The following is a 25184-nucleotide window of genomic DNA, read 5'->3' on the forward strand; positions in this document are numbered from 1 at the left end:
CATTCCACAGACCATTTGAGCTGAAAAACATCCACAGGATGCCCCGGGAGCATCCAGAGGATGCCAGGTGGGCTGAGCACCACTTGAATGCTTTTGGAAGCATCCATGTGATGTTTAACCCTTGAAACTGTCATTTGTGGCATCAAAAAAGTTCATCTCTTGGACACTCTCAATCCGGAGTGTCCAATGGGATCCAAAAAAGTAAACATCCATTGGACACACTTGCTGGAGTGTCTGATGGACACCAAAATATACCTTCCATTGGACACTCTCAATGAAGAGTGTTGGATGGACACCAACAGCTGCTGTCCAGGGGACACTCTTGATTGAGAGTGTTGGATGGACACCAAGAGCTTCTGTCCGTTGGAAAATCTCAACTGAGAGTGTCAATTGGGATGTTTAACTGATGTGCGTGGGTAAGCCTTCAAAGACCTGCTTGGCCAGTTGGTAGCGCTAGTGTCCACAGAATGTGGGGTCGCCTGACTTGTGTTAAGTTAGATTGGGTTGAGCCACCACTGAAATACTCTTGCCCATCCCAGGACTTGATAACTCTTCCGCCCAGTTCCCGCAGGATGGTAGAATCAAGTTCCAGTGACCGCCCCTTAAACGCCTTGTAATTCCTTCCCTCCGCGCATTGTTCAGTACTTGAATCAAGAACGGAAGAGTTGATACAAGACCTGGATTATTTTGTTCTCGTCTCTCCCTTGCATCGAAGAGACTATCAACGAGCTCACATGGTGTATCCGGGCCGTACGTGCAACTGAAGTGCAATTAAACCGAACTAAGCAACTCTTCCCACCATGGTACCGAGTCCTTCAGCATCCAAGCTACGGTTTATTCGTGTCAAATAGAGGAAACTTCTGGCAACTGATATTCTTTTTAGCTAATGGTAGGTCATATCTGTTGCAGTCTGTTGGAGTGTCTGATCAAAGAGCGACCTCGGTCTCGGATATTTTTGCGATTGAATGGTTGTTTGTTGATTGGGCTCAAAGCTTTGCCGCATAGCGTCGGTCGCCGGTCACTTTACCAACCCACGCTGTACTTATACCTTTCAACTTACACGATTACGAAGAGCGAAAAAAAAACTGCGCAGGTCCCGATTCTTCAAAACATTCTTGCTTCTTCATCCTCTTGATCTATGAGCTATTCTTGAAGGAACAAATATCATTTTTCTTTTCTTCAATTAATAGTAATAGTTTATCCTCATCTTGGAACCAAATATCACCTACCACCAGCCTGGACAAAAAATTGGACGACGAGCATGAAGATTACGTTACACAACGTGCTGGCTTGCTCTTATTCAATCCTCACAATTCTTTCCAATCAACGCACAGAAGCTCGAGCCCTCGAAGATTTAGATCCTCGAACCGCTCACCGCTTAGGAACTAGGGACCTTCGCCGGGTAAAGGCCCGACCCCTTCGCCGTCGCGCTATTCCACACGGGATTTATCATAGCTGTACCGGAGGGGGCTTGAGCAGAATTTGTGAAGATACCATTCGTGCAGGTTGGACAGATGGCACTTTAAAGACCATCAAAACGGAAGTCCGTTCGTTTACTGATGGAACTCATCCTTGCAAGGTTACCGTCTGGACGTGCGTCCCTATCTTTCCTTCTCTCTGTCTGCTTGAGCAGTTTATTGACCATTCACTCTTGAATTGAATTGGCCTGAAAAAGTGAAACTGCGGAACTCAAACTTGTCTCGGTGGAGCAGCTCTTGGAGGCAATGCTGGTGAGTTGTATCTCTATGTCTTGCTAAAATCCAACGTTGTAGTACTCGACCATACATAGGCTCAACCTTTGCCTTTAAAAACTTCAGCAAATCGATGACTATTGCACTGCGATAGACTTGAAAGTGGCTACTCCTTGCGAGGATTCATCCGATTACGAAGGAGTCTTCGTTGGGAAATTGGTAAGGCAAACAATCCCCTTAAACAAAGGCATCCTCCCATCAGAATTCATGATACCTTCTCCGCACAAGGAATAGCTCACTATATACTCTTCCTTCATGCGGACAAACTATACATCTTGTAGAGTGGACAGAACGCTGTCATGCGCCTGGAGGGCACACAGTAGAAGGCTCAATGAACCAACTGACTCGGATCTTCGTGAAACAACTAAAACTTTAAAGGAAAGAAACCTTTTCTTCTCAGTCCACAAGTATTCCTTCTACAAGGCAGGCCACCTCCAAAATTCTTCCAGCGATCTCCAAACCATAATTTTCCTCTTTTGACCCTCTTGAACGCCAAAATATATATCAGTATGTCTGTCTTGATTTGACAGCCTCATCTATGATCTAGTCAACATTGTCTTGATTTGAAATAAGAAAATTCATGCTTTGAATTCTCTATCTGATTAGTCACCTGGCTTGGGCCAGCTTTTTTCTGAAACAACTGCACAGATTGACATTCTTTATTTTGATTTGATTTTATCAGTTCAAGTGTGTTTGTCCATATTTTTTGCATATAAAATTCTCTCAGATTTTCTTACAGACATATATTTTTTAGTGATTTTGACCATTCATAGTGTAATTAGACTATCAAAAATATTTGGAAGCTTCTGAAAATTAAACCATTCAAGCCTAGAGAAGGCACGATCAGTGGGTTTTAAATTACCCAAAATATTAGTTCAGGCCCAGAAATTGATTACTAGAAATACTCTAAAACATGTAACACCACTATTTTATTTCTTTCTCCTTAATAAATTTTGAGATTTAGTAAATGCACTTTTCTGAGAAAAAGGAATTTTCTTCTGAATCATACAGTATTTTAGGTTATCCATGATATTCAATTAAAACAAATAAAAATCTCTTAGATACAAATCTTCTTAAGTTTAATTGTATGTGCAACATTTTGGGATTTAAATTTTAATCTCAATCTGTCAGTGTAGCTCAAGTGGGTTTGCATTAGCACCAGAATTCTGGAAATATAAATTAGCCACCCCCCTCAAATTCTTCAACAACAAACAGGTTTAAAATTCAAATTTAGCCTGTTGCTTCTCAATAAGCTCAGAGATCCTTGTGATTCTAATCTCACTTGACACAATTCCCTCTGAATTTGGAGGGAGAGGGGCTAGAAAATCAGACCAAGAGCCCAAGTAATGCCGCAGTGAAACCAGGTACTGGCTGGCACACAGGTACTGCACCAATTTTTGGTGGGTACTGCGGATAATCAAGGGGGATACCCACGGTCACTCCCCCACTTTTTACCACACAAATCAAGCTTGATTTCATATTTAACCAAAAAAAATCAAAAAAAGTAAAGCCAAGCATGTGGCAGTCAATCATTTTTCCAAAATTTCCAATTTTCTTTTTCATTTCTGCTGCATCTTCTTATTCAAAGGGATTATATCTTTCCATTCAGCTAAACCACTTCAATTTATCTTGTTGTTCTTTGAGTAGCAGGGAACAGTCATCCCCAGAATTAATGAATTGGGTGTAATTCTGTGCCTCAGAGATGTAACATAATTGCTTCCAAAGCTGAAAAATCTCTCAAGATCAATAGTGTGAGCCTCCATGGCTGAATTTAGGACAGTATGTGTGTGGAAAACCCTACCTCTCTGAAATACATGCAATGACTGACAAAACCCCCAGCTAGGCTGGAAGCAAGAAGACAGTGGTCTAGTGTGGTTAAACACTTTTCTCACAAGTGGATCACAATGATTACATATTGTGCAATAAAAAGTTTGGTATCTAATATGTGGCAGAGAGTGTGTGGGTGACAATTTATTTGACTCTTGTGGGGGGAATGACCTGAATTTGATTTGATGATTTTCTTTTGATTACATTGGGGGACAAAGGACAAGAGAGACCCTCCTAATATAGGAAAATGTGTGGTGGTCTATGTGCAACATGCATGAGGGGTTTTGGCTGGTGTGCCTTTACAAATGAGATATTTTGGCTGGCCTTTTGTGCAGAATACAGCTATGTAAAGTGTGGCAGTGTAGACATGAGGAAATTTAGCTGGTGAGTTAGTTACAAGTGTGGCTTACACAGCCCTATGGTTGCTATGGAGTCTTCTCAAGTGACCTGCACAGCTTTTTTTAGTCTGCTTGAGTGATGTGCACAGCAACATGTTTACTATGCAGCTTTATTGATGTGAATTATGGCTGCTAGGTTACTGTAATGAGCGGCTTGTGGCTGCTACACAACAGCCACATATAAGACAAATATATATGTAAAGGATAGTATGTGAGCTATATACCTTCAGATAAACTCCACCGCAGGAGCTTTCTGTGGTGCTAAAAGTTTGCCATGTTTAGCTCCCGAGCTGCTGCAGCCTACTGAAGCATCCACTGCGCAGAAGCTATCCCAAGAGCTAAACTTAGCTTTCATCAAGCCCCAAGTGTGGTAGTGAGTAGGGGCTCAGGTGTGTGTGTGGGGGGTGGTGAGATGTCAAGGAGCTATTTAGGAGCTCAGTTAATGTTGCTATTTTTGGCACCACCTGAGCTCCCAAGGCTCCTAGCACCCCAGATAGCAACCCAGGTGTCCCTTGAATTTTTCATTCTTGGAGCTTGGTGGAGTTTCTCTCAGTTGTGTAAAACTGTGTATGTAAGCTGAAGGGAATGTGTGTATCAAAAAAAGGTGGAGTGTAACACTACATATCTAAGAAATTTTTGAATTTTTCCATCCAGAACAAAAGTGTCTACCACAATGAATGGTCCTGAGACTTTGAGACCAGTGTCCAGACTAGTTATTTTCTTTGGCTACATTTTGCAGAGGATTCTGAAATGATGATGTTGAAGAAGTTCCAGAGTTTTTGAGCTGTTATTGCCTTCAAGTGGTACCTCAGCATTTTGGCGTAAAATCAAAATGAGGAGAATGGATCCTAGATTCTTGCCTATCATTTCAAAATAATCATTGTTAATAGTGGCTCTATTAAGATTTAGAGGAATTTTGACTGATGTGGAAAACCCCTCAGGTAACTGCAATGGCACACAGGTACCTGCTAAAGAGTGACAGGTGCAAAATGGCCAACGCTATCACTGCAAAATAAAACTTGGTCAACTGCTTGCAGTTGACATGTAGGACAATCAAGCCAAGCTTCCATTGTAACTCCACCTGAATGCACAAGTGCCTTTGTTGGCGCAGTCACTGTGTAAGGTGCACAGTGACTGTGCATCAAAGCTTGGGTTGAGTCAAACCTTGAGTAAGGCTGGTGTAACACCACAAGCTTTTTCAGAGTTACCGCATGTAAACTACTCACAGTTGACACAGTTTTTTTTTGCAGTGTATTATAATAAGGGTTCTACCAGTGTTTCAAGAAAGCCATTTTCCAGGGCCTCAGGGGCTCTGAGTGGTGTGAAAGGGTTGGGATAGTGGTTTGTGCCTGCAACCAATACCCCCCCCCCCCCCCCTGCCAGGGGGGAGGGGGATATAACCGCTGGGGTACATGGGTACCAGGTTTTCTTTTTACAAAAATCCAAGGCCCAATACGCAATCCCGGCACTGCCTGGAAGTTGCGTGACAGTTGAGGTGTCCAAGGCATTCATTACAACAGCCAATTCAAATTTTATCAGAATATGCTGCTTTTGAAGACAGCCAAATTACACCTTGATGTCCTCTGGTGAAAATGTCACATTATCTCAAAGAAGCTTGCCTCTGAGTCTGGATAGACTTGGTGCTGAAAAATCAACCTTCAATTCTCATTGGGTAAAGCAAATGTAAACCTGAAAACCTATTGCAGTACCTGAATCTTCTGCTATGAACATGGAAAACTAGCAAGATCAAAGGCTGCACAAAAATTGGACACCCCTCAACTATGGGCAGGCAGCTGCAAGGGCAGAAAGGTGCCTACTAAAGGGTGACAGGTACCCGCCGGCGGGTGCTAATTGCCATCTCTAGCTAAGGAATATAAATTCAACAAAATTTAAAACCATGATTAATTTTCAAAGTTTGACACTTTCTGGAAGTTCATATTGAGAAATATAGTACTAAAGGCAAAAAACTGCACTTTAATACTACATATTCATGTGTTTACATGAGCCTCTTAGTGTTGTCTTACAAAAAGAATAATGGAAACGAAGCAGAAGGTATTAAGAGCTCGTGGTGAAATGACTTGTTTGGCTGGCAAATTTGAACTGTTACGGAGCTTGGACGGAAACACTTTGTTTCTTTCCTGATTTTAATGTTTGAAAAAACTATTTGAAGAAGGAATACTTTCAAGTAAGGGAAAGTGATCAGCTTGTTGAGGATCAAAGCTTGTGATTTTTCTGACTTTTACCACAACTCACAAGTGCTGCATATGGTACTTGCCTGACAGCTTTAGTGTCTTGCGATTGGCATGGGACCCCCGCAAGTTGCCCCCCACGGGTTGAGGTTCGGAATATGGTATTGGCGAAGCCGTTTGGGGTTACCACACTTAACTGCAACCAATCCGCGTTTCGCCCGGGTTTCCCAGGAGACTTGGTGCTCGCAACTTTTTTGGCAGTAACTGAATCCTTGTTGATCTGAAAGACCGGCTGTGGCTTGGCATCGGTGTTGAAAAAATGCCGACCAACGAGTTTGAATCCTTTATCTCCTCCCAGAACTGGCCGTGGGGCGGTGCTTCTCCCTCCTCGCATCAGCTCATCGGGTACAGTCTGAGGGTTGGGAACGTTGTTCAAGTCGTACAAATCAGCAGCTGAAAAAAATAAAACTTTTTTTTGAGTCAAACACGAGGTTCCTAAGAGCCGCTTGAGTTTTCACATATCATGGATCAAAGATACTAACATGCTCCGATATTAGTCCAAGCAAACGATGCCCCACTCGCAGTGCATTTATAGAGCTGAAATCCGCTTCCTAAGGCTGTAAAGACCTTCTTCTGATTGGGTGGAATAGCGAGACCGCTGTTCTTAGGTAAACCTAGGTCGACAGTAGTCTGAGCCATCACCAACACACCGACCCAATTGACTAGCACAATTGTCCCAAGACGGTATAAAAGCATCTCGTATCACCTTTGGTTGTTGATATGCGACGCTTTAACACGATTAATTTTCTATTGGAAATGGTGATTTTAGGAGCGGAAATGTGGCTCGGTTCAAGATATATTAGTCGTCGGATAATGCGAGGCTTTTCAAAAGCAATTCTTCAGTATGCTAGCAGGACGGCGGCTGGGTAGATGCTTTGTGTTCTCATCGGTTTAGATTATATAGGGGCAAGCAAGTTAACGAAATCCCGCACGCTTTGTATATATGAGGTTGATACGCCTGTTTGACGACTGTTGAATTGATGATTCATTAATCTCTCGGATTGCTTATCATGAGACCGGGGTAGGGATTACGTTCACCTCCCTACCACACCTAGCTTAACTAAGCCTCTCGAACGGAGGGTCCGGGTGACCCCGCCCGGAGGGCTCTGCGGGAGGGGCCGCTTCGCGGCCAGCCACAACGAGCCTCCCACCAGGGGGGACTTGTGTTAAGTTAGCTACCACACGCAGGCTGAAAGGCTGATAAGCACCGCGAACGAGGGCCCGGCGAGCATAAAATACATACGCAATGGTTGCTTTGCCGACCGGCTGCGGGATTGCGAGAGCTGCCCGACAACCGGTGATTCAATTGGCGGTTTTTGCTTCCAACGCCGGTTGTTCAGGTAAAATTATTATGTAGCCAACAACACCGGGCCAGTTTTCGATGATCTAGGAATCCTCTGAATGAATATGAGCCGCGGTCCAAAATTGACCAGCTCTGGACCCTGGTTTTGCTGCTTGCACCTTTGGTGGACCCCGGACCAGACTCGGCAATAAGCTCCCCGGCGCAACCGTTACCAAGGGCGAGCTTAACTAAGCCTCTCCGAGGAGGCGCGAAGCGTCTCCGAAGGAGGCTTTAGGACTAAAGTCCCATGCTTGGCCTGAGGCTGACGGGGTTTTACAGAGAAAATCATGTTTTTTGAAATTACATCTCTTTTTACTCCCCTCTTTCGGCTTCAATTTCCATGCCTCATGTGCCAGTTTGTAGGCCTTGATCTTAGCTATCTTGTACAAGTTTTTTCAAGTAAATCCATTCATCACTGACCGCTCAGCGGCCATTCTTGTGAGGGCTCTTCTTGAGCAATGTGAACAAGCCATCGGATCATCCGAAGGTCGCCGTTGGACATGCTCTCACGGGTTCGTTTGGTATTAACTTAAAAATGACTGGTCTCTCAAAGAGTGCCATCCCATGCAGGCAGGTTGCGGTAGAGATGTCCAACCTTATTTTCATGTGTTTAGGCCGGACGCGCTATCCGGTCTACACCAGGCCGGATAGGCTCTAAAGTGGGGTTTTTTACATCAATTTCTCTTTGAGGGGATGGGGGTAGGTATTGTGCTGAATACATGATATTATGTAGAAATGAAAGCTGATTCTAATGGTACTCGAGGCTGTGAAGAAATCAGAAGGGTATACGGTGATAGGTGGGTTTGAAGGGAATTTTGGACAAATGGCTGGGCAGCCTCAAGCCAAATTTGGGACATTAGGCACAAGCTAACTTAACTAAGTCCCTCTCTATGTGGAGGGGGGACGCCGTCCCGCAGGGACCCTCCGAAGGAGGGACTTATGTGCTATGTCACCCCTCCTGCCTGAGAGAATTAGAATTTTTTTACTTTTTTTTTGATCCGTTGTAGCGCCTCTGTCTGTTATCATCTGATTACAAAGTCGCCCAACACTCGAAGGGGCTTTTCCAGGAGATTGACTCCATCGCATTATTGATGTTGCGAGGTCCCTCCCTGCTTTGCAATGATGGGTTTTCTTGATTTCCTCGCTTCGAAGTGATTTTGTGGATGATTCTGTATTTGATGCCACATGTTTTGTACAAAATGCTCGGCAGGAAATACAGTGCTTCCACAGGAACATACATAATAAAATAGATAACGATTATACCCTATTATACCACAAAAAAAGAACAGGGAGAATCTGTGATGGCCATACATACAACGTTATGTATTTCTTCACCCGGAACACTGATCAATACTAGTTTTTCTTACACAGTACGCAAGAACCATGGAGCTCCTGCAGAAAACACCGGTCAAGCCGAAGGCCAACAAACTCCCTGAGGCTCTCGAGAAATTGACGGACAACTCACTGGCCGAACATATCACCACGCGATCAATTGAGTTGTATCATGACCAGCCCAAAGATCTTCAAGTTGCCGCTGTTTCTTCGCTTGTTCGAGGTAAAAATACCTTTGTTCGTGTTGGGACTGGGTATGGGAAAACTCGTATATCCGAGATGTTTTTTGGGCTATTCACGAAGAAGGTTGTTGTCTTGGTACTAAACCCATTGGATTCTTTAGGAGATGACCAGGTAGAATTTTTTGACAGACTTTTGCCACTGATAGGACTTGCTGAAGCTTGTTATGTCAATGAATTACTGTAAATAGGTCCGTGAAAAGAAACTGTTGAAAATAACGGCGATCAATCTCAATAAGATGACTTTAAATCTTGATGTTGTCCAAAAGATCAAGAAAGGGAAATTTAGCTTTGTTTATCTGGTCAGTTACACAGTAATACAAGCACAACAGTGTCAATTAGCTAAAACTTCTTATTATGATAGAGCCCAGAGGTTTTTCTGAACAACTCGCTGTTCACCGAACTATTTTTTAGTGATGAGTTCCAAGACATCTTGTCATTGTTTGTGGTCGATGAGGCCCACATGATTTACTTGTGGGGTCTGGTTGCATCAAAACAAAGCAAAACTTTAATAATATTTGCGCGTCTTGAAGATCAAGCTGTCTTCAGGCCGGGTTATGGACACTTAGGCACACGGATCATGGCGACCAACAATATACCTGTTCTTCTCCTCTCAGCGACTTGTCGACCCGTGGCCGTATCAGCAATCACTACCAGCTTAATGCTTCAGCCTAGCGACATCAACATGATTGATGGGGAACTCACGCGGCCCGAGATTCGTTTCATTCGCATCAAAATGGAGTCAACACTCAGCTCCTGCGATGATCTACTTAGGATATTTGCTCCGCGGACTGTTACCCCAGCCTGTGATTCGGTCCCAATGATTATCTACTCTGGCACCCGAAACCGCACTTTCCAGGTAATGAAAGTGGTCAACGAAGCTCGCAATACAAAGAATCACGAGTATGACCCAAATGATGGATTCATACGTCGATACCATTCAGTGACAAGTGATGAGGACAAGTTGAAGACAATGGAGGACTTTGGAAATGGAAAGGTCCCCGTTATTTCTGCTACTATGGCTTTGGGGCTGGGACAAAATCTTAAACGTGTACGGTGTGTGGTACACATGGGGCGGGGAGACCCCGCAACCATTGTGCAGATGGTGGGGAGGTGCGGTCGTGACGGAAATGTTGGCTTAGGTCTGTTATTCATGGAGCCAACACGCAAAAATGGCAGGAATAAGGTGGGTGATTTTGAGGAGGGCTTGGTACAGAATGACGACGCAAGGATGGACGCGTTAGCCGCAACAGGAGTTTGTTTGAGGGTAGCCCTCACATTAGATAGCAAGTATGTGTCTATAAATGCCAATACTAATTCCACTACGTTGACTGCCCTTTATGTTTTAGGCTTGGTTATATCCCCAATACTAATTCCACTACGTTGACTGCCCTTTATGTTTTAGGCTTGGTTATATCCCATTGGCTGCGGACGACCCAAATGTTCTATCTGAGAGGGCGCGCGAAAAAAGTCGGCTGTTTTCAAAGTGCACCTGCTCAAACTGCGCGCCGGAAGAAGCAGCGGCCCTCATCAATGTCCTTCAGCAGATGAATATTTCAAACTTTGACTCGCTTCTCAAGGATCCTTCTTCCATTCCCCAGGATCCATCAATAGTGACCATGATCCGGAAACGAAAAAAGCAGTTGCCGAAAGGCACATGTAGTTACCCAAAGCACGTGGCCGACGACCTCGAGCAACATTTACTCCACAGTTTTGATTGTTTTTATTTCAATCACCTCAGACCAAGGCCTGAATTCTCGCCCTCGACGTTCTTTGGTGTCGCTGAAGCAAAGGCAATTTTTCAATCCATTCATCAGATTCGAGACGGTGACAATCACAACACAACTCTGTTGGAAAGGCTCAGCGGTGGTCAGGCTTTTGATGGGCAGATCGAGTACCTTGACCTGGCAATCAGTGACTGGATGTCTGGTGAATACTACCAACAACATCTTCTCAACATTTCCGAGCTAGAGAAATTCATCGAAGCCGAGGGCATACGTGTGCGAGAAGAGATGGCTATCAAGCTGGCTGTGCTTCAAGCTTCTGCAGCAGCCCGGAGGTCGGCAGATAAGATCGAAAAGGCGGCTCAAAGAGAGGAGGCGAAGGCATGCATGGCTGCCGCGAGGGCCTCTGCGCGACTGCTCAAGGCTGAAGATCAAGCAGTTGAGAAAGCACGATTGCTCAGCGAGAAAGCCGCTGAAAAGCTATGCAGGGAAGAAGAGAAATTGGCTAAAAGAAAATATGATGCTCAAGAACGTGCGGCGCTCAAGGCCGCCCAAAAGGCTCAATCAGCTCTTGACAAGCTCGCGCCCAACGAAAATTCCGCAACATTGGCCATAGGGGAGACAGATTTCATTTCTCAAGATACACTCATGGCGGATGGCATTGGAGAAACAAGTACTCTTGTGAAATCAAAATCTGCAAATTCATTGAGTCAAAGACAAGCTGCGGAGGCTCGGGAAGCGTCACGCGAGATGGCATCCAAACAGAACCGGTTAGACGAAGAGGAAAAGGCAGTGAATCGAGCAGCCAGGAGAGCAAATGCGGACTTGGTGCGGTTGGCGAACGAGGCCAAACTCGCAGAGGAAACACGAAATCGGGTTCAGATGCGCAAAGCCACGCGGGTGGGTGCCCAAGCTAAAAAATCCCAGAAAAATTGTCAAAAAATGGCCAAGATAATGCGTGAACGTCAACACAACTCAGCCTTTGAAGCAATGCGGGAACAACTGCAGAGGGGGGCATAGAATCCGTGGACAACTCACCATATCAAATTTCTTCAGAGTCTGTGCTTTCTGGACATGAGGAATCGTCGCTGAGAACTTGATGCTCTAGCTCGGTGGTCATGTCTATCTCCATCCTTGTTTGCTGTGTTTCATCTTCATCATACATGGTCATTATTCCTTTGGAGTGTGGCCGGAATCTATTGAGTCCACTCTGCATGAATTCTTTCCGCATTTTGCCATCCCCATTGAATAACAATCATCAATAGCCTCGGGTTCTCTACCTTCTAGGGGGATTTGGCCCAACCGTTCACGCTCAGCCATGCGCCTGAAGTTATTGATGGATTCTAGAGTCAATTGGTTTTTGTGTGATTGTTGGATGACTTTGGCTCCTGATTCCAGTTTGATGAGCTGTAACATATATTGGAGCTGGCCAATGCCAAAGTTAGATTAAATATTACAATGTTGGTTTGCTTCACATTTTTTCTGGTGCTTACCAGAGAGATATTACTAGAGAAGATGTCTTTCAGTCTGTCAATATCTGTGCCAATACCTGAGTGATTGAAAAAGTATTTCAACCAATAGTTTTGCACCTCAAGGTAGAAGTCTGTGGCCACAAAGTGACCGGGCTTTCCTCTTGGTGACAAAAGCAGTGTATTCATCACCAAACAGGATAATGATTCCGGCAAAATATATTTTAGGAGTATGATAAGTTTAGGAAGGTGTTTGGAGTAATGGGGCATCCCACCAATCCCTTGGCTCATCACAGACCAACGTTGCCACATGAACATGAGGCGGCCATAATCCCCGTCGTTCATGGCCCGATTGGCCTCCAAAATGGTTCCAAAGTCACGGATGCGAAGCAAAAAGTTCTTGTGACCAGTGTAGTTCTGGGCCAGATCTGACCGGAGGGCTTCACCGGAGCAGAAGCGGTCATAAGTGCGCTCTACCCAATCATGGATTGTTTCACTAGATACCTTGAGGAGCTTGTCCGACAAAGGTTCGTGTGCCCGGTTTGACACCAGCCTGGCAAGCCAGCAAACCAAAAATCAGATCATCAGATGTGATTGCTAAACCCAGCTCAAGAAACACTCACATGACACAATACAGCAGGGTTGCTTTGTGAATTTTTTCAACATGAGAAAGCATCAAGTTGAAATCTTTCTTGGTCACAGGCTTCTCTGTGGGAATCCCAAGTGCGTGAAGTGTCCGCCAAGCGCCAGTATCGCGTGCCAGTTTTTCATTGCCCCAATGGCTAAGATAGATGGCTTGAGCTAGGTTCCAGAGGGTGTGTGCCGCACCAGGGATGGGAAGGATGTTGTCCAGGCTATTATGATCACCTGAGGCTGGTGTCCTCTGCTTCCGGAGACTATCAAAAATGTTACATGATCCAAGGTCACCCTCAATGATCTGTAGGCGTGAGTGGAATTCCTTGGGGGTGAGGCCACTTTGCTGGATAACCCCAGTGAACACCTCACCCACACCCAGGGCAGAGTTGTCAGAAGCAAGCATGAGCTTCAGCATGGTGATTTTTGGATCATCTGGTGTGATGGGATTGACCTCTGGTGGATTTGTTGGTAGCTTGATTCTTTTATCAGCAGGGGTGGCGAAATACTTCAGGATTACCCGTGTGATCTGGGATTTCAGCGTGCTTTCAAAGTGAATGGTGCTTTCTCTTGTGGGCGTAAACATTTCAGGTCGGATTTTCAGTTCTTTACCTTGATGTAAGGCATCATTTAATGCATCAATTGTGAGCTCCGAGGGATTCAGCTTGGCGGCTAAGCTGGGGGGGATGGAGTGGATGTACCCCCAGGTACCATGAAACATTTGGCTTGTATGACCAATTGACTTCATGTGGATCTTCTCCTGGAAATCAAGGTTGTCATAGCATAAGAGAGGTGCAACCAACCCGGAGTTGTCCTTGTATCTGGATTTGACTTTAGCCTCTGCCTCCTTGCCAAGGCTCTTGAGGGCAGCATGAGCAGTCCTTCAAGAAGAGCTTATTCCTATGTAGTTTAGGTATGCACTGACCCGCTCTGTCACACCTCCAGCCAAAAATAGGAGAGCATTGCTCAGTTGAAAGGCATTGTGTCGGCGGTTTCCACCAAACGCAACCATGGCACAAATTGTGCGAGCAATCTGTTCTCAAAAAAAAGCCATATGGAAAATTCCCAGTGCCAGTAAGTATGGATCTACTCAAAACTGACTGTTTAAAGACATACCGTGTGAATGCGGTTAGCTTTCCTGGTTTCTGGGTCCTTGATTTTCTTCAAGACAGACCCATCATAATCCATAAGCTCATCCGAAGGGTCCACTTCATTTTCATCATCTGAAAGGTCCTCGACTGGATCAGGTTTCGGATCTGAGGCCTTCTTAGTCACCAAGGAAGGCTTTGTAGGGCCCTGGATTTTTGCACAAAGCAGCCGGTACAGGAACGGCATTTGATCCATGAAAGCTTTGTTGCGAATCTCTCGTTCTTCAACGGAGAAGAAGGCATCTGACAATGTGGTCGAATTGTGGTACGAGCCGTTGGGTGCAAGTCCACTCGGCGGTTTTTGGGCGGAGACGATCTTGATTGCCTATGAAAAATCCTTAATTCAGTCAACCAACTGTTACATACAGTTTGCAAGTTAATTAGGCACCTGGGATAAGATGAACTCTTCCCATAGTTCACGCCCCTTCGCATGACGACAAGCCAGCCGTCTGATTGTTAGCAACAATTCCTCAGTGGTGTCCCAGCCCGTTTCAGTACCCCAGAAGCGTCGCTTGGACGCCATACCGTCTTCGTCTTGCTCGAGGAATGCAACAACGAATGACTTGGGGGTCAGGTTCAGTGTTTTTATTAGGTCGCATATTCTTTCAAGCTTATCCTTCATTGCAACCCGAGGAGCTCGGGCGGATGGTGCTGGCGCCGGGTGGAAAGTTTCTGCAGCATTGGGTACTGTTTCTGGCATGATGATATATAATAAGCTGGATGAGGTGTCGTTAGGAAGATGGGGAATATGATGGCTCGGCCTGGATCCAACAAAGGTAGCTTGGGGATGTGATGGCTGACTATAGACCTGTGATGCTCGTCTGTCTTGCCTTCACAAATGCACCAATTGATCCGAATGGATCTCATTATGACATTCCTACATAGTGATGTGGAATGTTATGTATCTGCTCATCACATGTTTTGGGAACTCATGGGTTACTGGGATTGAAACTTGATAATTTTGTATGCTGAGCGAATGGAGCACAGAGGCGTCGAAGACGCTGTATTTTGACCTTCATCAACACGACGTATTCGTCTGACTCAGAAACTTACAACCACAATTGCTCATTGTGATGATGAGTTGAAGATGTACATTGGTAGGGGTGGGTTGGGCCGTCATGGAAATGAAAACCATAGGAAAAAATATTCAAGAACGAACGAGTGAGGGCGAGAGTGAAAAAGGACCCACCAAAATCCCTAATTCTCTCAGGCCGCGGGGTCGACATAGCCCGTAAGTCCCTCCTTCGGAGGTCGCTTCGCTCCCCCGAGGAGGGAAATTAGCTAAGTTAGAGGCACAAGTCCCTCCCGCAAGCGGGAGGGTGCTCGCGCCCCGCGAGCACAGGGAGGGACTTGTGTTAAGTTTGTATGGTGTATCAAGCCCGTCTGGGCACTTGGCCCAGTCCCGCTGGGCACTCGGCCACGCGCGCTTGGGAGTGTGCACAGGAGGCTTGATTGGGCGGGTTCTGCGGGGCCCGAATCTTGGCACAGAGCCAAGCCCCAGGTGAGCCTACACAACCGCTTGGCCGATTTGGTTTCAAGCTCCTCAAGCCACCCATCACCCATTCGGTACGCAACACCACGACACAACGCACCTATGTCGGTATGTACGGTTTTTTATCCTCCTGGATGGTTTTGACTACCTTTTCTGGAATTTTAACGCTTTGTTTTTCCCTGTTGACCGTCATTTCTGTTTGATTTTTTGACCAGGAACCAACGATGGATCCTGTCATGTCGGCGGAGGATCTGCAGATCCAAGCAAACAAAAAGGAGGAGGAATCACTCATGAAGCGGCTCCAGGAGCTCCGTCAGCAAACATCTCAGCACACGGCAGTCAAAAAAGGAAAAGAAAACCTTGAAAAGAATCGGACCTACCAAAATGATCGACTCCAACACACCTCCCGCAAGCCAAACGGCATCATCAAGCCCGAGGTTCGTCAACTCATTCGCGAAAACGTTTCAAGCGGACAAATGAAAATTGCTCAGGCTAAAAGAGCCTTCAAAGTTTTGCGCCAAGCTGTCCAGCGGATCATCAGGGAGGATCCGAACAACATCAAAACCTTCAAAAAGCAACCCTCCAAGTTCACAGACATCATGAAGACCGACCTCCTCATTCAACTTGAGGAACGATCTACTGTCACACTCCCTGAGCTTGTCCGATACCTCAAGGACACTTTCGACGTCAAGGTCAGCACCCAGGCTGTTAGTAACCTGATCCATGATATGGATATATCATGGAAGCAGGTCACTAACATCCCAGCTGCATGGAATAAGCCCGAGCTTCTCGAGCAGCGAGCCAACTTCGTCAACCGGCGTGGTCTCAATCTCGGACGTAAGCAGGTTTTTGTTGATGAAGCTGGCTTTGACCTTCACTCAGGCCGATCACATGGCTATGCCCCATCTGGTGTGTCTTTATTTTCTTTCTCTGTTTTCTTGAATTGAAAATAATGTAGTTATGTTTATTTTGGTTGGCTTAAGGTCAACCCGCTGTCTTGAGCCTTGTTCCCAAGGTCAAGCAGGTCACTTTGATAGGGGCGCTCTCGGAGACAGGTTTCGAGTATCACGAGCTCCGCAACGCCGATGGTAGGATGGCCAAAGGGGTTGGGGCAGATGACTTCTGCCTCTTCCTTGGCAGTCTTGCTTCCAGGCTGCCAAAAGGCAGTGTTGTCATCATGGACAACGCCTCAATCCACGGGGGTGATCGGTTTCAAGAGGTCCGAACCTCAATCAAGGAGTCGAAGGACATCGACATCGAGTTCCTCCCCCCCTACTCGCCATTTTTGAATCCAATCGAATACTCGTTCCATTCAATCAAGTCGTGGGTTCGATCAAAGGAGCCGCCCAATCGACAGGCAATGGTTGAAGAAATCAACCGAGGGATTGAAACAACAATCACTCAATTTCTTCAATCATTGTCGGCGACTCTATCGCCCTTGCTTAGAATATCAACAAATTACTGGGGCTATATTATCGCCCCCGCCTCACGAGTAATTTTTTTTCTTTTTTCTCTCACAACAACAACAAAAAAAACCGAAAACCACAAAAAACAGAAAAAAAAAATCATGTCATGTATGTAGAAACAGTCAGAAATGTAATATCCTACCCCCCCTCCTTCTTGTGAGTTGTTTGTGAGTTATTTACCGGAGTGATGCACCCCTTTGAGCTATCGGGTGCATCGCTCGGCGTGCGTGGCACGCTTTCTTGGGCATCGGCCCAGCGGGACTTGTCCCCGGACCCCCCAAACTTGGCTATGTGCCAAGTGGGACTTGTGTCTAGGCCACGCGCGCTTGGGACTCGGCCCAGCGGGCTTTGGCCTGGGCACGCGAACTTGTCAATTTACACGCGGAACTTGGGCAAGTGCCCAAACGGGCTTGATGCACCATACCAAGGGCACCGCCTGGCACCGCCCGCAACTTGCAAGATGAGAGGCTCGCTGCGGTGGGGACACTTCGCAGTCAGAGTAAGCCACCTGATGACGTGTGCACCCTGCCGTGATCGGTGATCCTCTCAAAAGCCGAAACAATCGCAACTTCAAACATCGATCGACTGCTCCAAAAGAACTCCCAACAATCCAAAACATTCAAAAGAAGAATCCTGCTTAGTTGTGATGTCGCCTTTGATCTTTAGCTTCCCCCAGGTAATGTGATGTCTCTGCATGGCCAATCTTTGACAAGTTCGTTGACGATCCTGACTGACACGTGTCGAAATCCGTCGCATGTGTAGGATTATGGGTATGTTGCCCTTGCGGCGGCTTCTACTGGATTTCTAGGTAGGGCGTGGTTGAAGTGAACAGCCCGCTATTTGTGATGGAACAATCCGATTGACCTTGATCTGTTGCTCCTCCCTTAACCACCGTTCTCTCATTCAGGTTTGTTTCAAACCTTGGCCGTAGGCAAGGCCCGCAAGGCAGCCAAAGTGCCGTACCCCTCGGCCTATGCTTCTCACGAGGAGGCGCTTGCCGATCCAGCTAAGATGAAGTTCAACTGTGCTCAGCGGTATGTCATCATCAAAACTTCAGCCGACCATGATCCTCTATCCTAAACCAATCAACCGATCACTAACATCCTTCTTGTTTGTCCTGCGCTATTCGTCTCATCCGAATAAAACAACAGCGCGCATGCCAACACCTTAGAATCATTACCATATTTCTTGTTCAGGTGTGTGCATTTGCTAATTTTGCTTTTCTTGAATCTTATGAAGGGTTTTCTGATGGATCATCGTCACCTTTCCAGTTTGCTATTTACTGGCCTGAGACACCCTCGTTTTGCAGCCAGCTGTGGTGCGCTGTGGGTAGTGGGTGAGTATTCCAATGTAGTGTGTCATCCATAAAGCTGTTGTTTTATTCTTTCTGATCGCGTCTGTTCCTGTTTTGTATTTGCCAAGGCCGATTGGTTTATACCCTAGGTTACAACACTGGAGACCCTTCTAAGCGGAGCCGGGGCGCATTCCAAGCTCTTGGCTATCTAGGTTTGCATTTGCAGTTGCTAAATCTGGGATATCTTGCGAATGATCGATCAATTATTGACCTTCCAACACGCCTCTACAGGTCTTATGTTAGGCTCTACCTGGGTTTCCTTACAAATGGTAATGGAGACGTTCTGATGGAAGGATATTGAACGATGCTCAAAATATATCTTGTGTAGCTCAAAGATGGCTACCCAGCGCCTTGAAAATTTGTAGCAGATTTATTAGCCGAGATTCAAATCTGATCAACTTACTATAGCTTCTCTGGCCTTTCAAATCTGTGCACAGAAGCAGCAACCATGGAGACCGCTTGGTGAGAGTATTTTCCAAAGGATTAAGTGCTGACCGAGGAGTCTCATGTGAATGTCAGAACAAGAAGATTCCTTGAGCGAACTTTGTTTAACAAAGTGACTTCTTGTGAACAGACGGCGCACAGACTTTGGCCCTCATGTCATTGCCATGTGATTGCTCAGATATACCCATAGCAATGCCCCCAAGGGTGCTCTCCACCTCGCGTCCCGCCGACACTCGCGAGTTGTCTGTAAGATTTGTCCCCTGCCAATGATACCAAGCAACCAGCGGTGAGACACACTGAACGGCAAAGGTCTTGGTTGTCATGTGCTGCGACACATTCCTTTTCATAGGCTTGAAGTTGCACTTTGCTTTATGGCAAGCAAGTTTTCCTCAGCTTTGAATATGCACACTGTTTCAAAGCGGGCAGACAAGGAACTACGTATTTATGTAGTTCCGTGCTTGCTCCGCCTCAACGGTATCATACCCTCTTTGTAAATGCATATTGTCGCCCTTCATGAAGAAAATATGTAGTGATTTTCTATGCAGATTGAAAAGAGGGAAACTATTTCAAGGCTTAATATAGCTAAATGCTTGTCTGCGTTTGAACTGCCACAAATTTGTAAGGATCATTTTGATGGAGAATCAGGAAGCGCAGGAAGCGCAGGAAGTGTGGATGGTGCACATTTTCAAGATTTTGGAAGAAAATCGGACTATTTCTTGTCGGAGTTGATCGATCTGCACGGGATAGTGGTCTAGCAACCGGGCATACCACTACAACGTCCTGTATTGACAGAAAATGTCAGATTTGGAACTCGAAAACAATTTCTGGTTTCAGCCAGCATTCTACTCACCGCCAATAGCACCGGGAGGGCTGTTTGGGTCCGGAATGATAGTCGACTTGGTTTCCCCGTGGCTGGCCAGTGATTTCTGGTCGTCGACTCCGCGAAGGACAGGAGAAGCAACATATAGATGCACGACAGCATTAAGCAAGATGGTCAAAAAGGGCAGGATACAGCGCATTTCGTTCAATCAATGTTACGGGGCGATTGGAGTGGGATGTTGAGCTAGATGGAAGGCTGTAAGATGAGCAACTGAAGCTGTTGGTTTGCTTGTTGTGCGGTAGGGCATCGAGCTGGAGGGAGCAGAATCCAGATTATCAATAAAATCGCAGCATCATACATACATAATTGCAAATTTGGTGCACTGCCCAGTCAGTCGACAGCCTGCAAATATGGCATGCAACGTATTCAGTCACTGTGACACACACAAAGCAATAAGTCTAACACAACTACATACATGCTAGTGTTATGGGAAGCGGAGAAAAGAGACTAAACACGATTTAGAGGTAATGAGGAAAAGAAACTAAGGGGTAGAAAAAATAAAAAATAAATAAAACAAGTCGAGGATTGTGTGAACATTAACATCATGCAAAATGTTCAGGAAAGCGGTTCGAATCTTGAATGAATCTTGATAAAGCCTTCTCTGCCTTGCGATCGCCGAGAACCAAATCGAGTCGGGCTGCCCTAAAGCGGACTCGGGAAGATCTGAGATCTCGTCGTAGGGTCGCCCTAATAGCTCTGTATTGTGGGCAGAAGTTCATGAAATGGAAAACCGTTTCCCTGGCCCCGCAATTGGGGCAGAGGGGATCGAAAGTCCTACAAATTTTAAAGAGATGATATTTCAGTGCACAATGACCTGAAGCTAGTTGATTGATTAATGAGCTGTAGGCTATAGGAAGATCCGAGGAGTCAGCTAATTTGGTGTGGGAGTCGGCCAACACATGCCGGAGGACCTTCTTGTGATTGCCCCTGACTTCCAGTAATTGCGCGGAGGGGGACTCCAGCGCTTCTTTAGCCAGTTTATCCGCCATTTCATTGCCTAGAATATCCCTGTGGCCTGGGCACCACGCGAAGGTCACCTTCAGGTGCTCCGGGAGAGCCGACAAAGCCTGATCAATTTTCCCAAATAGCCCCTGGCCTGGCTTGGGGGTTGATGGATCTTTGATCCTTCTGATTACGCCTTGATTGTCCACAAGGCATAAGAGGTTTCGAATGTCCGTGTTCGCGATCAAAACCTTTGCCAGGCCAAGTGCTGCCAGGACTCCCGCTGCCTCGCTCTCATGGTTTGACACGAGCGTGTTTCCACCGAGCCGGAATGAGCTGAAAACATTCCTAACCGGGCAGACCGCCGCTCCTGCCCCTCCTTTTTCGGGATGAAAAGATCCATCACTGAAGACTACCAGCCTCCTCGGATCTACATTATGACCTAAAACGAGTAACTTAACAGATTTGACAGCGTCCTCCTTGGACTTTTCCAAATTTTGGAACTCCAGTTCTCGGGCTGCATCTTTCCCGAAATCAAATGGTAGCCAAATCATTTCGGGGTTCAATGCCATGGCTCGATCCAGTTGCTCCGTTGCTAGTCCTGTTCTTGCTGAGTCCGCGAACCTTGCCGTGGAGTCCGCCCTACTGTTAAGAATAAAGTTGCGAACGGTATTGTTAGTTTTGATGTAAACTAACTTCCTGAAGAAGAAGGAGAAGCTCGTTTTGATAACTTCATTCTCGAAATCCGGCATCGCGGATCTGTTCTGGATGAATTTTTGCGATGTTGATTTAAACACCCCCAGGGCAAAAATCCCGGAGAGGCGGTTTACCGTCTTTGCCAACTGAGCCACCTTCCCTTTGTTCGGGGAAGTGGCCCATAGGGCCGCCCCGTAAAGTACCCTAGGGAAAAGCACACTCCTCGTCAGTTTGACTCTGTCAGCTTCCTTAGCGCCCCACCGGGAGCATCCAAAAATTCTTAGCTGAGTGATTGTCTTGCGGGTCTTCTCTTCCAGTGCGCGGAAGTTCCGGTTAAAGAGCAGTTTGCTATCTAACCATATCCCTAGCCATTTGACGTCTACCGCTGGCCGCAGCTGTTGATCGCCAAACACAAGCGCATCAGTAGGCGTCTTCCTTTTAGTCATCCAGAGGAATTGAGCCTTAGCCCTGTCAAAGATTGCTCCATGGGAATCCCCCCATCTCAAGGAGCGTCTACTTTCCTCCGTTAGCTTGTCCTTTGCTTCCTCCGCTGACTGGTCCGCCACTAAATGAACTACATCATCGACATAGCCTATCGACACCGTATCTAAAGATGTATTGAAAGCTTGGTTCAGCAGGGAGTTATTGTATAAGATATATAAGATTACCGAAAGGGGAGACCCCTGTGGTAGCCCTATCTCGATCGGGAAAGCCTCCGACACGAAATCGTCCAGTTTGACGGTAGTTGATCTGCCCCTGAGAAAATCCGCAATGATTAGTACTAGATACGTCGGGCATTGTAACTGAAAGAGATAATGGATTAATCTTGATGGGTGAACCGAGGGATATGCCGATTTGACGTCGAGAAAGAGGGCGGCTACGACCTTCCCCTGCCGCCACTTGGCTTTCACCCAGTGCTCCAGAGCGAATAAGGCGTCTTCCGTCCCCGAGCCTTTCCTCCCCCCAAAGTGTCCTTCAGCCAAAACTCCTGCTTTCTCGGCCCATGCCGTGACGCGCCTGGCCACAATGAGTTCGAAGAGCTTGCTCATTGTGCTGAGCAGTGCAATCGGGCGGTAAGCTGCGGGGCTTGTGTAGTCGGGCTTTCCATGCTTACGAATGATCGTAGTGACCGCAATCTTCCATGCGGCTGGGAAAGAGCTCCGTATTAGTATAGCATTATACACTTGGGTCAAATTCTCTGACAGGGGCTCAGAAAAAGACTTAAGTAGCTCATTGGCCAGGCCATCGATCCCCGGGGCCTTTTTTGGACTAATCCGATTGATCGCCGATATTACTTCCTTCCTTGTTACCGGAGGATAGCTGGCAAATCTAACAGACAGATCAGACCGGACATCTGAGAGGTCAATGGGAATGTTAGTCAAAGATGTCCCCCTAAATAAAAGCTCAGCTTGTTTTTGTTTGTCCTGAATAATCGCCCCCTCGGGCCCCTTCAGCGGGAGGACCTCCCCACCCGACGATTTCGATGAGAAACGAAGGACCCGATACAGGTCTCCCTCCGCTGGGTCTTCCAAAAGACGTCTCCAGCTGCGTCTTTTCAAGGAGTCAACAAGGGTCAGAAAGTAGGTGTTCCATTGGCGATAGCACTCAATAGCTTCTTGGGACTTGGCTAAAATCATCCATTGACGTGCCCGGTTCCGTTCCCGCAACACAGGATCCAGCGTCCTGCGACACCACCACGGTTTGGCCTTTGCAGGGTTTGATTGTACCCGCCGCCCTAACTGCTGCTGGGCGCGGTTGAGGAAGGACGTCAGTTGTTCCACCTTACTGTTTGTGTCGGTCTGTGGCCCCGAGGACATGTTCCATAACTCAGCTGAGATTTCCTTCCGCTGCGTTTTGTCCAAATCTGACCAGCTGGGCTGTCTCCAGCGGTAGGAGGGAGCAGGTCGTCTGATGGAGAGGTGGCCGTGTATGGCTTGGTGGTCCGACCCAAAATTATCACTTGACACGGAGGTGGCTGTGATTAACTTTGAACCTAAAAAATTCGCCCAGACTAAGTCAATAGTGGATCCTCTTCCTTTAGCCGAATAGAAAGTAGGTGTGTGTTTAGGTGATGCCACTCTAAACCCAAAAGAGGATAAGAAACTCAGCAAGGTTTTGGCCTCGGGCTCGGATTTTCGCACTCCGGGCGGGTTCCAGTGCCGGTGATGCAAATTGCCGTCCATGGCGATAATGAGGGCCTGCTGACGGGAGTAGAAAGATGTCAGCCAGCTTCGCAATTCATCTACTGAGGAAAAGGAGGAGGGGGGGTTATATAAATTCAAGAATCTGAAAACTTTCCCGGTTTGCGTGATCTCAACGCCAACCATATTTTGAGAGCCCCCCTCCAATAAGCTAATTGCTTCGGAGGGGATGGACCGCCTGACGTAAATGATCGCCTTATGTCGTTCGTTCCAGCACTTTGGGGAGTGTTCGAATGCTGTGAAAGCCCGCCACGCTTGATGCTGTGGCGGGCAAAGATTGATAGGGTTAATCCATGGTTCTTGTAGAAGAAGGAAATCGAAAGAAAAAGAGGAATTTAAAAGACTTAGCGTGACAGATTTCGAAACATGGCAATTCAATTGTAAGAAAGAGAGAGAGTTTGGATTGGGATTTGCAGGGGGTGTTGATACCGCGATGTTCTGAAAAAGAAGATCAACCGGTTCGGACGAGGGGGTGGGGATTTGAGAGGTTGCGGGGATGGACGAGTGTTGAGTACAGGAGAGGCAATCGGGGGTTACATTGGTTGTACCGATCATTGAGGCGGGAAACGTTTCTTCTCGAACCATGCTTTCTTGAAGGGGCATGCTAGGTTGACAGGGGTGTGATCGACGGAGGTGATACCCTCGATCTTGTTCTTCAGGCCTTCCTTGCATAGTACACAAGTGGTAACGCCGCCAATGCCATCCGGGCATTCGTTGGTTGGGTGGGCGCCAGCGCATTTGGCACAACGGGCGGGCTCACGGCACCATTTGCCGAAGTGTCCCATCCTCAGGCATTTGAAGCATTGGGGTGGGCGCGGTTTGAATCTTTCAGTCCGATGGTAGTCGTAGTTCAAGAATACTCCCGCTCTCTCGACCCGGCTGGCCAGTTCCTTGTCGGTGAACGATAATACCAGTGAGCCGGCCTTCTTTGGCGACGGTTCGCTAGATCCCATCCACCTAACCCGAGCAAGATCGGAGGCTTGGAAGTTGTTCTCGGACGCCAAAAGCGCCAAATTTACCGGCTTGCCGATGTCAAAAGATCTAGGGACCCCATGCGCCATTACCGAGTAAGTGCTGGGGGTCGCCTCCAGGTCTGGGTGAACCGCCTTGGACCACACGTGTTTGTTGTCCATGAGCCACTTCTGGTGAGACTTGTTCTTCGTGTAAAATGAAACGTCACCGGAGGGGAGCATGCTGACTCCTCGGACCGCGACAGCCTCTCCATCAACTCGTGCTTCAAGACCGAGGAGGGTCTCGTTCGTCTTCTGAACCAAAAAGGCGCTGGGTACATCTTTCAAAGTTGTATTCGCCGGATTGGAGTGGATGATGACCCGCTTCGGTTTCAGCGATGCCAGAACTTGTTTGGGTGGGGGACGCGTCGTTGGCGCGGCGATCAGACCAGCAAGCGTCGGCGGCGCGTGAATAGAACCATCAAGATTGGTCGACGCGGCAGACGCGAAGGACTTTCCTAAGTTCGTCCCGGGTTTGGGCCCGCTCTTCAAGAGTTTCTCGAACGCCGCCATGCGTTCGATGATCGGATCAACCTTGGCATCCATCTTGGCGTTGAGCTGATCAATGGTGGCCTCGAGGCGGTGAA

General features: G+C 46.9%; 3 protein-coding genes across 3 annotated transcripts; 2 read left to right on the forward strand and 1 right to left on the reverse strand.

Annotated features, from left to right (window-relative positions):
• Nucleotides 1-1261: 1261 nt before the first annotated feature.
• PtA15_11A485 (uncharacterized protein) lies at nt 1262-1985 on the forward strand (the record flags this gene model as incomplete). The annotated part of the gene is made up of 3 exons (XM_053161398.1): nt 1262-1593; nt 1676-1730; nt 1818-1985. The coding sequence occupies 3 exons, from the start codon at nt 1262-1264 to the stop codon at nt 1983-1985; spliced, it is 555 nt and encodes a 184-aa protein (XP_053025349.1).
• A 4205-nt stretch (nt 1986-6190) lies between these two features.
• Nucleotides 6191-6921, reverse strand: PtA15_11A486 (uncharacterized protein; the record flags this gene model as incomplete). Its single annotated transcript, XM_053161399.1, has 2 exons — nt 6191-6618; nt 6708-6921. 2 exons carry the CDS (start codon nt 6919-6921, stop codon nt 6191-6193), a joined length of 642 nt encoding a protein of 213 aa, XP_053025350.1.
• Nucleotides 6922-17716: 10795 nt separating this feature from the next.
• PtA15_11A487 (uncharacterized protein) lies at nt 17717-18711 on the forward strand (the record flags this gene model as incomplete). The annotated part of the gene is made up of 7 exons (XM_053161400.1): nt 17717-17746; nt 17833-17878; nt 17978-18104; nt 18222-18266; nt 18342-18406; nt 18493-18576; nt 18656-18711. The coding sequence occupies 7 exons, from the start codon at nt 17717-17719 to the stop codon at nt 18709-18711; spliced, it is 453 nt and encodes a 150-aa protein (XP_053025351.1).
• Between the last annotated feature and the right edge of the window lie 6473 nt (nt 18712-25184).

Source organism: Puccinia triticina, chromosome 11A, assembly GCF_026914185.1.
Source record: "Puccinia triticina chromosome 11A, complete sequence".
Taxonomy (NCBI): Eukaryota; Fungi; Basidiomycota; class Pucciniomycetes; order Pucciniales; family Pucciniaceae; genus Puccinia; species Puccinia triticina.